Genomic DNA, 12,829 nt, shown 5'->3' with positions numbered 1-12,829 from the left:
ACATCGATTCCTCTAATGATTACAGAGTTTTACATATAAAACGTGGTCGTTTTACAGTTGATGTTATGGCTTATTCAAGGAGGACCAGTCATTGGAAGAGAATACCGTTTTTACAAAAAAGGCATTACCATACTAATGGTTATGTGTGGTCGGGGGGGGGGGACTTTTTGTGAGGATGGTTTATATTTTACTGTATTCCAGTTTTGGCTTGCTGGTGATATTGTCATAATTCGATTTGATGTGAATACAGAGACGTTTTCAGAAATAGGGTTTCCATATGTTGGCAATGGTGAAACATGTCAGGGGAACTTGGTTAATATGAATAACAAACTTCACGTGTTTGTTAGTCATGGGTTTATAGATATGGCTGTGGATCTATGGCGTTATGAAGATGAGCATTGGTCGAAGGTCATGTTGTTTCCGAAGATCAGTTATATTCCAACGCCAGTTTGGTGCTCAATTACACATGTTAGTTCAGAAGAAAAGTGTTTTGTGATGACAGATTGGGGTGAGGTTTATGAAATAGATTTGAACAAGAAGACGTGTGACCTTTTCATACCAAGCGATTGGAATCATGCTATACGGACAGCAATGTATGTGGAAACTATTGTGCCAGCAAGTCTTCAGTAATACATGTTGTTTGGTAATCCTTTTTTTTTTTTTTGCTTCGAAATGTTTGTTGAATTTTGAAAAATTCCTTCATCGGATGTAATGTTCTTTTTTTAGTTAATGTTTGCTTTTTTCTCTACTATGTGTTTGTGTATTATTTGTTTATAAAGAATTGCTTATATATTATGTTTAGATAAATATAAAATTATATTTTTTATTGTTATTGTATTCCATTGTCAGTACACATAAAAGTTTTTAATAAATATGTCTTCATTAGTGTAATTATCAAATATTTTGATATTTTTGTTGATACATTTACAGAAGTTCAGCTTTGTTTATAAAAAATTCAAATGAAAATTTAGCTGGTATATAAAACTTATAGGTTTAGTAACTGATTATGCAGTTATTTTAAATATATTTCAGTTTAGCCCACTTTCCCACTATCCCATGATTTATTAACTGTCTGAATTAATATTAACTTCCATGAGAAAAATTCGGATATTAGCTCTATATAATGTAGTTCTATGACCTTACAGTGTCTTTCTTTCTTCGAATTTTGTTTACCATAAAAATCATCATATTGAGTAGCTTTGGAGAGCCAGTTGGAGAATTAAGGTATGTTTTCCTAATCTTTTTAATTCATCTTTTTTCTACAAATCAAATTGATTGTGTGTTTGCTTTTTTAGTTTAAACAATAGAATCAAAACCATTTAGGTGTTTGCTATATGTTCAAATACATGTAGACCGATTTCTTATTAAATGTGAACATTCTACCAGTGTCAGATCAAAGCTAAGTACTCTCAAGTGTTATATCTAAAACGCAGTCTATAACTTATATGAAAAACATAAATTGTGCAAATTATACCTTTAAATTTAAACAATGTTTTATTAAAGCAAACACATAGGCATAATAAGAAGTATGAATCAGTGGTTAGAAAGACTTACAGTGCCATAATTTTTTATTAAGAGCATGGGTTGCAAGATTCACAATATGTCCGTAAGCTGATTCAAACTGTCAGGGATAAGCCTAGCTTCTGTCTTTCATATGATCCCTCCTGTTAGCCCATTAAAACAGAGAAACCCTTACTACTGATTCAATGATGTTGTCATAAGCATAACAAATAAAACTTTCAAAGTGTCTGCCAAGTTTTGGATCCAACCCAGCCCCCATTTGTTTATGTTCTAGAGCTTATCTATGCCATGTCTTTAACTCGGTTGTAACATATTGAGGGCAACGAAAAATCCTAAGCCCATCAATCTACCGAAACACAGATCTGGCATGTTTGCATAACTGAAGGCCTAAATTCCGAATATCTCTAATCGAATATGAATAAGCATAATAATATCAATCCACAACCGTTAACCCTAAAATTGCCTTAATACAGTTCTGACATGTTTGAATAACTCAAACCCTAAAATCCGGAGGTTATTTATCAAATATGAACATCCACATTCATTAACCCTAATCGATAATCAAAGAATGTATTAATCGAATATGAAGAACCCTAGTCGAACAAAATAGTATGATGTATAATATGCTAGGGTTTATAGAGGTAAATACGTTGAAATTTTGAATCGATTGAACTGCTGATACGTATGACGGAGAAGAATGGAGTGTACACAAGTATAACCATGGTGAATGGCCGTGCAATCTGTTGATGTCTCGATGAATACGGGATGCAGAGAGGAGCGACTTGGACCAGAAAGAGGGATGAATTCATCGCATATGTGGTTAGGGTTGAGTTAACTGCCGTTATGTAGTATCCGTTTCCTAATTTGGATTGTCCATATTCAGTATCCAAACCGGCCCGTCTCATGTTTACCTCATCCAGTTTGTTAACCTGGCCCAAAATGCTAATGTGATATATCTGGCCCATTTTGATACAAATTTATACTTTAGTTTGTAATAATTGTTTTATTGTTATTAGTTAACATATTTTTGTTGATTTTATTTTTATTTTTAATATTTTTATTATCCTATATTGTGATAATACATGTTTTTTTGTTAGTTATATTTTATATGAATATTCAAGACCTATTATTAGTATGTAGTTTATGCTTGAAACTTACGATGATTTAATTTATTTATTTTTTTGTAAATTGTGTTTTTAGATAAAAGCAGTATGTCGTGCCTTCCATTTTTAGTAGTAATGTTGGATATAATTGCAAGACTTCCACCAAAAAATGTTGCTCAATGTAAGCTTGTCTGCAAGGAGTGGTTAGATTTCATTTTAGATCGTAAGTTTGTAAGGGCTCATTGTCATTACATGCGTGCATCGGCTGATCAAAAATTGTTGATGGTTGGTTGGAAGACTATCGAAGTACATTCCTTAAATTATAAGTCCCCGGGATTTATTGTACCAAGAGGTGTTGCCCGCCCGTTCTATGCTCATCCTTCTAGAATGTTTTTTTTGGCAAGTTTGGATGGTATGTTGTGTGTTTGTCTGCAAAACACTTGTGAGTTGGTTGTTTGGAATCCATTGACGACTAAGTTCAAGAAGTTGGCAAATTCTAATTCGCAAGGTTTCTACAAAGTTGATAGAGATGCTCTAGGATTTTTTGTTGACTCTTCTGATGATTACAACATTTTACATATTAAACGTAGACGAGGTACAATGACCGTTTATATTTATTCGATGGAGTTGAATTCATGGAGTACTGTACGCTTCCTAAAACACCGTCCGTACCACCATTATACGTACCTTTGGTCGCCAGCAACTTTGTGTGGTGGTGGTTTGTATTTTGTCGTTACCCAATGTCGTGGTCGTTCAGATGGATTGTCGGTTATTCGTTTTGATGTGAATTCAAAGTCGTTTTCTGAATTGTGTTTCCCCAATGTATATGACGATGAAGTTAGTGGAAGTTTAGTTAACATAAACGAGGAGCTTCATATGTATGTTTGTATCGGAAACTATGACTATAGACGAGAAATTGTATTGTGGAGGCTTAAAAATAAAAGTTGGATGAAGGTTTTTGCATATCCTGATAAGTTGTGGATGCCATTATCAACTATGTGTTCTTTCACATATTACAATTTGCCAGGGACATGTCTTGTGATAACGAATTTTGGACAAGTGATTGAAATTGATTTGCAACGGGATCATCTAGGTTATTTCTGCCGTATGTTTTTCTATAGGCAAATGCATGGTGCGGTTTACACAGAGACCATAGCTTCCCCGAATTATTAGTTTGAGAAAGTTTTATCTTGTAATTTTCGTAACTTTGAGTTTAAGTGGTACCTTGTAGTTGTCATAATGTTACTTTTGTTGTTGCTTCTATTTTGGTAATTTGATGTTGCAATTTTTAAAGTTTTGGTTGTCCTTGAGATATTATATATGTTTCTAGCTTTTTATGTTTTGAGTGGCATTATAATTGACTCTTGTCATGCTTTTCTAAAGATATATGTATCTGAAGGTGTTGATATGAGTGCACCTATATCAAATGATTCTGATTCAATTTCTTCGGTCCCTTCGCATGAGACGTCAGCATCTACACGTGTTGAATGTCGTAGGGGCCGTGGACGTATGGGCCGTCCTCGATTGCGGGAGCGACTTCCTGTTGTGACGCCTGATGTTGCATCCTCTCAACGGTGTTCTTACGGTGTGGTTATCTATGTTCTTGTATTTCTTATGATTTTGTTCATATACTAATACCCCTTATTGTCCGTTTGTTATGGGGTTTGCATGTTTATATTTACCATGTAAACCCTTTAAACCTGTTAGTGCTACTGTTGCTGTGTATGCAGTTGGTAGTTCTAGCAGAAGTGTGGTACGCTATATGCGTATGTCAAATGAAAATGTGCAACCTTCTCCGATCCCTTCAGTTTCGGATTCATTTGCGGTTATACGTACCACTCAGGAAAATATATCTTCTAATGCAACGACTGAAGTAGGGCGTAGACGGACGGGCCAAATGGGTCGTCCTCGATTACGTGATCGCCCTTCTGATTTAACAAATGAGGCTACAAGTACTCAAAGACGTTGCAATGGTACGCTTGATTGAGTTCTCGTGTTTGTTATGTGTTTTCACCCAATAGCACCCATGATTTTATATTATGTCGGTTAAGCCTTTTAAATTGAATAGGTTTATTGTTATCTTTGCTTTTTTTAGTTGATCGTATCAACAGAGGTGTTGTGCATTATACCAGTAGAACAAATGGAGCTGCGCAATCTTCATTAGGTTCAACGGTTTCACAAACATCTGGATGTCTACATTCGAATCAAGTTGAAGTACCTTCCCGTGCAAGTGTCTTTCAAGACGAAAATAGATATTGTAAACATCATATTTTTTTCTTGTGACACTTTGTATATATGAACACCTTATATGACATTGATAGTGTTTGCTTACACTTCACTTACCTTTTTTAGGGCGATGTCCGTCGTATTGGGATATCGGTGATGCAAACCATAGTTGTGTTCATTGTGGAGCTATGCTTTGGTATGAGGAACGAACTATAAAAAGTTTAACTCCTCGTGTTCCAAGTTTTTCATTATGTTGTAGTGAAGGAAAGGTTTGCTTGCCATTTCTTCGACATCCTCCTCAAACATTGGGTCGTCTTCTTGATTACAATGGGGAAACACGATCTCGCGTGTTTAGAGAAAACATAAAGCTTTTAAATGCGATGTTTGCATTTACCTCAACCGGTGGGAGAATATCTACGGATTTAAATGATGGTCGTGGGCCTTATACATTCCGTTTGAATGGCCACAACCATCATAATATTGGATCATTGTTGCCTATGCATCCTGATGGACGCCCTAGATTTGCTCAATTGTATGTTTTATGACACGGAAAATGAGATTGATAATCGCTTTTATGCTTTGCGAAATTGTGTGTCACCAACGTCTGATCAAGTCATCCTGCGCACATTAGTGAATGACTTGCTGTTGATGCTTGATGCGAACAATGCATTAGTGCAGGCTTTTAGGATGGCACGTGAAAGGTTTAATGACAACTCAATGCAACGTCTTACGCTTCGCTTGCTTGGTACGCGAAATAGAAGAGAAGGACAATATTCTTTGCCTACTGTTCCTGAAGTGGCTGCACTGATTCCAGGTGATGGAAATCCTACGGACTCACGTGATATTATTATTGAAGAACGTGGTAGTCGTAGTGCAAAGCGTATATCTGAATTGCACCCAAGTTTTATGGCGTTGCAGTATCCTTTGTTGTTTCCGTATGGAGAAGATGGATTCCATCTTAATATTCCTCTATGTAATATATCTGCATCAAGTAGGCGGCAATCGGTTTCATTAAGAGAATATTATTCTTACCGTTTACAACTTAGGAGGAATGAAGGTAAGACATTACCCAAATCTGGCCGTTTATTTCAGACGTATGTTGTGGACTGTTATTCAGCTATCCTTGAACATGAGATGAATTGGTATAAACAAAACCAAAACACTATTCGTTCGGATTTGTATAATGGTTTATGTGATCGTATCGCTGATGGTGAAACAAGTTGTGAAGCAGTTGGTCGACGTGTTATCCTGCCAGCTACATTTGCCGGTGGGCCAAGACATATGATTCAACAGTATCAGGATGCAATGGCTATTTGTCGTTGGGCTGGGGCTCCGGACCTTTTTATTACTATGACATGCAATTCAAAATGGCCGGAAATTACCCGACACATTCAAGCAACAACCCCTGGTATGAGTGCGTCCGACCGCCCTGACATTGTTGCCCGTGTTTTCAAAATTAAACTTGATGAACTTATCAAAGACATAAGGAAAAGGAATATTTTTGGACACACGAAAGCAGGTTTGTTACTAGCATTTCCATTGTCTAAATATTATACGATTGTTTTTTATTCTATAGCTATGTGTAATATTTGTTTTGGTCATTTTTTTAGTTATCTATACAATCGAGTTTCAGAAACGAGGACTTCCACACTCTCATATTCTGCTTTTTTTACAACCTGAAGATAAGATAAATACGGTTGACAATATCGATAAATATATATCTGCGGAGCTTCCTTCAGAGGTGGAAGACCCTATAGCTTTCGCTATTGTTCGTTCACAAATGATGCATGGTCCATGTGGTTTGCTCAACCCTTCAAGCCCTTGTATGCATAATGGTGTATGTAGTAAAGGGTACCCAAAGAATTATTGTGAGGAGACATTCATCCGAAATGATGGTTGGCCGTGTTATAAGAGGCCCAATAATTCAAGAGTTGTTAAAGTTGGTTCTCAAGATATTAAGCTTGATAATCGGTATGTTGTTCCGTATAACCGTGAATTGTTGGTGAAATATGGTTGTCACATTAATGTGGAGTGGTGCAACCAAGGGATGTTAGTCAAGTATCTTTTTACTTATATAAACAAAGGTCCAGATCGTGCAACTGTGGTTTTGGAAGGTGCTCAAAATAGGACAACGTTTGCGTCCTTATTACATAATGAAAATGAAATTGAGGAATATTTAAATTGTCGGTATATATCTTCTATTGAGGCATGTTGGAAGATTTTTGAATTTGAAATGAAGTACCGTGATGTTGCTGTTGAGCGGTTACCTTTTCATGAGGAAGGGTGTAATAGAGTGTATTTTCATGATAATGATGAGGTTGAGGAAGTTGCCCAACGTGCTACGGCTAGCATGTCAAAATTTACTGAATGGTTTCGTGCAAATGAAAGGTTTCCGCATGGTCGTTCTTTGACATATGTAGAATTTCCAACAAAGTTCACTTGGCATGAAAAGGAGAAGGAGTGGTTGCCACGACATAGGGTGACTTCTATTGGCCGCATTTATTATGTGAGCCCATCAATGGGTGAAAAGTATTACCTCCGTATGTTATTAAATGTTCAACGTGGGCCATTAAGCTTTAAAGACATTCGTACGGTTGATGGTGTTGAGCATCCAACTTATATGTCTGCTTGCAATGCGTTGGGTTTGTTAGGAGATGATGTTGAGTGGGTAGATTCAATACGTGAAGTTTCTCAATGGCAGTTGGGGAATCAACTTCGTGATTTATTTGTTTGCATTCTATTGTTTTGTACGGTTAGCAATCAACGGCGGTTATTTTTTGATTGTCTACCTTACTTATCAGATGATATTGCTTACAATCGACGCACAATGCTGCAGAATGATGATGTGGTATTCACAGATGAAGAGATTCTCAATTATACATTGATTGAGATTGAAAGAGTTTTAATTGGTCATGGTAAAAGTTTATTAGATTTTCCTAATTTGCCTCAAATTGATCGTCAATTGGTTGATACTATGGAAAATCGGTTGATTATGGCTGAGCGCACCTTCAATATTGAAGAAGAAATGACGCTTTTTCATGATTTATTTCGTGGATTGAATGTTGAACAAAGGGAGGTGTTTGATTATGTATGTGATTGTGTTGATAGACGGACGGGTGGTGCTGTTTTTGTTTTTGGTAGTGGAGGGACGGGAAAAACGTATTTATGGAAGACTCTCATTTCCTGTTTTCGTTCACGTGGCCAAATCGTCTTGTCTGTTGCTTCTTCTGGGATTGCCTCTCTTCTACTACCTGGTGGTCGTACAGCGCATTCGCGTTTTAAGATTCCCTTTGAACTTGATAAGGATTCTTGCTGCTCGATTGATGTTGGGACGGATCTTGCTGGGCTGATTAATGATGCCGCGCTTATAATATGGGATGAGGCACCGTTGCAACATCGTTATGCATTTGAAGCGGTTGACCGTACTTTTAGAGATATTTGTCGAAATAATATACCTGGTGCAGACCGTCGAGTATTTGGAGGGAAATGTGTCGCTCTTGGAGGAGACTTTCGGCAAATTCTTCCTGTTATTCCGCTTGCTCCGCGTAGTGAGATTGTTGCTTCGGTTGTGAATAAGTCATCGACTATATGGGGTTCGTGTAAGGTGTTTTCTTTAACGATTAATATGCGGTTGAATAGTTCAAGTGTTAATGACGATGTTGTAATACAACATCGAGATTTCAATAAGTGGATTTTAGATATGGGGTCTGGTCGTCTTCCTGCAATTTCGCTAGACGGGGAAGATGAGAGAACTTGGATTAATATACCTCGCGATCTATTGATTCCTGTTTCAGATAATCCTATTGAATCAGTTGTTTCAGATACATTTCCTAATATAGAAGAACGATTCACTGATGTTTCTTACCTACAGGAGCGCTGTATTTTATCATCGACTAACAATGAGGTTGATACGATTAATCTACATGTTCTTGATAAGTTGCCAGGTGACAATCATGAGTTATTTAGTCTCGATTCCATTTGTGCAAGTACAAATAATATTGAAGAAATGCAGGCTATGTATCCTACGGAGTTTCTTAATACTTTACATTTTTCTGGCTTACCGAATCACATATTAAAGTTAAAGGTTGGGGCACCGATCATACTGCTACGTAACTTGAATCTCAAGAAAGGATTGTGTAATGGGACCCGTTTAGTGGTTACTCAAATAAGTCGTCGTGTTATTGAGGGCGTTATTATTACGGGTACGCATGTTGGAGAAAGAGCTTTTATTTCAAGAATCGATATGACTCCAACTTCTACATGTTGGCCTTTCCACTTTAAGAGAAGACAGTTTCCCGTGAAACTATGTTTTGCTATGACAATTAATAAAAGTCAGGGCCAAACATTTAAACATGTTTGTGGTTACTTGGTAAAGCCTGTTTTTTCACATGGTCAACTTTATGTGATTGCCTCCCGTGTTACATCTCGATCTGGTCTACGATTTTATGTTGATAATGATGGCAAGTGTTCTAACGAATTAACAAGAAATGTTGTTTATAAGGAAGTTTTTATAACTTACCTTTGATGTCAAGTGATGCATTGGTCTGAGTGTTTTGTATGTTGTTATTGAGAAGTGGAATTGCTACCGTGTATGCTTCTATAAAGGTAGCATATTATGTCTCTCTTATTTGAACACTTGTATTTAATGTTTATTTACTTTATATATTGGTTTGGTTGACTAAATATGCCATTTGTAATTACGTTGTTTTGCATGTGGTTTTTATATGTTTGGTTGTTATATATAGATATATATTTCCTTTATGTATATTTTGTTATTAATATAAGCTTTCCATAACATTTTTTTTGTTTCCATGTTTTAGGTTCTCATAATATAGAATGGGACATCGGTACATTTCAGACTTGATGCCTGGTATTACTGACCAATGGCAAGTCACTGTAATGGTCACACGTTCTTGGACAACATACATTCCTAGCTCAAATCGTATATTGTCATTTGATGTCATCCTTTCAGATGAACGCGTAAGGCATTTTTTTAATTAATTAAAAAAACTATAATATATATGTTTTGTAATGTTGCATGTTTTCCTTGCAGGATTGTTCAATTCATGCAAAAATTCCTTTTCATTTGATGCATCTTTTTACTAATCGTTTGGAGGATGGTTGCGTGTATAGGCTATATGGTTTTGAGGTTCTTGTATACGATTCATGGTATCGTCCGTTGAAACGTGATTGCTATGTTAAGTTTATGCGATCTACGTCAATTAGTCCATCAAGAGTTCAACCGAGCTTATTTAGACGTCATGTTTTTGAGCCGATGCCTTTTAACATGCTTGGATCACGCTTGAAGAATGACATATATCTAACAGGTTTAGTTGTTGTTTTTCTCTTGGCGTCTTCATGTCTATATATAATTATATTTTTTATGTAGATGTTGTGGGTGTTCTTCGTGTGTGGGGTTATCTTGATACTGATTTGCGGTCTTCACAATCAAATAATCGGGAAGTACGACGAATTGTTTTATCCGATGAAGTGTAAGTTTTTTAGATTGTTTTTGTGGCGCATTCTATATTTTTATTTTTTTTGTTTTTGCTTATTTTGGAATGGTTGTGTTTTTATTAAATATAGTGGTAATAATCTCAATGCTTCTTTATGGGGCAAACTTGCACTTAAGTATACTGATGAGGACATGAGGCGCCATGCCACTAATGCAGTTGTTGTTGTATTAACATCTTGCAAGGTTCGATTGTTTGAAGGTATGTGTAATGTAATAGATGAAATATTTGTATGCATATTTTTTAATATATATACTTGATCCATTGGTGTTTTTTTTGTTAGGTGCTCCTTGTGTGATGTCAACAGTTGCATCTCAATTATATATTAACTTGTCATCATCAGCTTGTGATGTCTTCAAGACAATGTATATTATTCCTTGTATTAAAGGTTATTTATGTTTCAAAGCGTTGTATGTTTTAATGCAACTTATTTTATGTCCTTTGAAGGTTACCGGTGCCTGTTTTATTTAAAGCTAACACACCCCAAAATGAAGACTCGCAAGTTGTTAGTATTGCTGATGTTTATCGATTTATTCAGGCAGGAGTTTATAAGGTATTGGCTTTTAACCTATCTTATATCTTTTGTTTTTGGTGTAGATCAATTATTTTAATAACGTTTAACTTGCTTTTTCAATGTTTTTAATTGATACCATATATTTTTTGCTTTGCAGGGGACATTTTATAACATCTTTGGTACTATAGTTGATATTGATTTGTTTGATGATTGGAAGTATGTTAAATGTTCTAAATGTCGAAAGAAGGTGCGGTTCATGGATGCTACCTATTATTGTGTATCATGTCAACAAAATGTTCTCAATCCTCAGATAGCGTAAGTCTTTATATATTGTTGTGTTTTTATATTGTTTTCTTAATTATAAGATTTTGACAGTTTCAAGTTGGTTGTCCGCGTGGTTGATAATGATGTTGAGATGACGTGCGTTCTTTTTGATGATGTTGTGATTGCACTTATTGGGATTACTGCGGAGGAGTTGCTTTCTAAAAGTTTGTCTGAGGTATAAACCAAATATTTCGTTAACATGTTTTTTTATATGAATAAATGATTTGCTTTATGTGCTAATGTTTATATATGTCAATAATAATGTTATTCTGTTTCTGCAGGGTGTTAATGATCCTTTATGGGCTCAGACATATTTGGTTGATTCTTTATGTGCTAGGAGTGTTGCATTTCGGATTAAGATTGATGAATATAACTTGGCACCTCACTATTCTTATCGCTTTACTGTGTCAAAGTTCATTAAGGATTATATCGAATCGCCCGCGAATAACATTAGTTTATCTACGGTTAGTACTTGCACGGATGATATAGATCATGTTTTTGAAGGCAATGAAGATGAATGCACAGAGTTTTTTTCAAGAGTCTCAACTGAAGAAATGGATATGGCTGATGAATTGTTATGGGGTCCAATCATTTCATCAGTCTCGTCTAATGAGACACCAATGGTATGTTATTGTTTTTTATTTTTGCACCTATTGCATTGATTGTACTTTGCTTTATTGTATTGAATATTTTTTCTTAGCAGGTACAGTCGTTTGATTGTGAAGCGGATAATGGTTCTATCATTAATTCAAGAAAGTCGAATACTAGGGATGTTACAACTGCTTCCACATCTGTTGTTGAGTGTTCTAATGAGTGTGATCAAGAAGTGAGGCCTAAACGAGCAAGACGAAAGCCAAAGAAATATACTGATTAGATAATATGTGCTTTTTTGAATCATTATGCATGTTTTTTTTGTTACTTTTTGTGATAAGACTTTTGTTGCTTTCTATGTTACTTATGTGAACCAGTTGCAATCTAATAAACGTGATGTAGTGTTTTTTTGCACTTATTTTCATGGTGTTTGAACTCAACATAAAATATTGATTTTATAAGCATATATGTATTTTTGATTTGTTGTTGATATTGTTAATTTTAAGTTGTACGTTTGGTTAAGAAATTGAGTTATTAGATAGAGAAGATGTTTGAAATTGATAAGTTATTTGCGTATGTCATTTTTTGTTTGTAAATTATTACTCATATTGATTTAACTATAGAAAATAAGGTAACCTAAACTCCCGCTAAATATACATGTCCGATGTTGCATAGATGGGTCATAAGCCTGCCTTTTTGATAAACAATAAATACATTTTGCAGCCAATATTGATTAATTTTAACATTATTTGGCAGGTCTGGCCCAAATCATATATCAATTTATGCAACCTTTTATTAAAAGCTGCTGGCCAAAGCCGAAGCCTCAAAATGATTGGGCTTGGGCTGGCCCTGTTTGTATCATAGCCCAAGACAATTGACATAGATATTTAAGTTATATAATTTAGACATCCCGAACCAAAATTACGATAACATCGTAATGGGATGTGACTGTTAAAGTTCTACATGCAGTTAGAAAAGAAAAGTTGTCCATCAAACATAACAAAAACATAAACCAGTGAATTTGAAACAGTTCTTCG

The 12,829-nt window shown here is 35.5% G+C and overlaps 1 protein-coding gene across 1 annotated transcript; it reads left to right on the top strand.

Moving 5' to 3' along the window:
* Positions 1 to 5,537: 5,537 nt before the first annotated feature.
* On the top strand, positions 5,538 to 12,075 carry LOC110876855. Its single transcript, XM_035983078.1, has 11 exons — positions 5,538 to 6,369; positions 6,461 to 9,310; positions 9,671 to 9,697; positions 10,240 to 10,342; positions 10,437 to 10,564; positions 10,647 to 10,728; positions 10,811 to 10,916; positions 11,035 to 11,093; positions 11,253 to 11,376; positions 11,483 to 11,824; positions 11,905 to 12,075. The coding sequence occupies exons 1-11, from the start codon at positions 5,538 to 5,540 to the stop codon at positions 12,073 to 12,075; spliced, it is 4,824 nt and encodes a 1,607-aa protein (XP_035838971.1).
* Positions 12,076 to 12,829: the final 754 nt, after the last annotated feature.

This window comes from Helianthus annuus, chromosome 14 (assembly GCF_002127325.2).
Source record: "Helianthus annuus cultivar XRQ/B chromosome 14, HanXRQr2.0-SUNRISE, whole genome shotgun sequence".
In the NCBI taxonomy this organism is placed as follows: Eukaryota; Viridiplantae; Streptophyta; class Magnoliopsida; order Asterales; family Asteraceae; genus Helianthus; species Helianthus annuus.
The sequence above is the reverse complement of the archived record's forward strand: the minus strand, read 5'-3'. Positions and strand labels throughout refer to the sequence as shown.

Excerpts from the sequence above, each read along its gene's own strand:
- LOC110876855 (XM_035983078.1), top strand. The coding sequence starts at position 5,538 with ATGGCACGTGAAAGGTTTAATGACAACTCAATGCAACGTCTTACGCTT. Across the intron at positions 9,698-10,239 it reads TAATATAGAATGGGACATCG|ATGTTGTGGGTGTTCTTCGT; the intron begins GTACATTTCAGA and ends TTTTTTATGTAG. Across the intron at positions 11,825-11,904 it reads CGTCTAATGAGACACCAATG|GTACAGTCGTTTGATTGTGA; the intron begins GTATGTTATTGT and ends TTTTCTTAGCAG.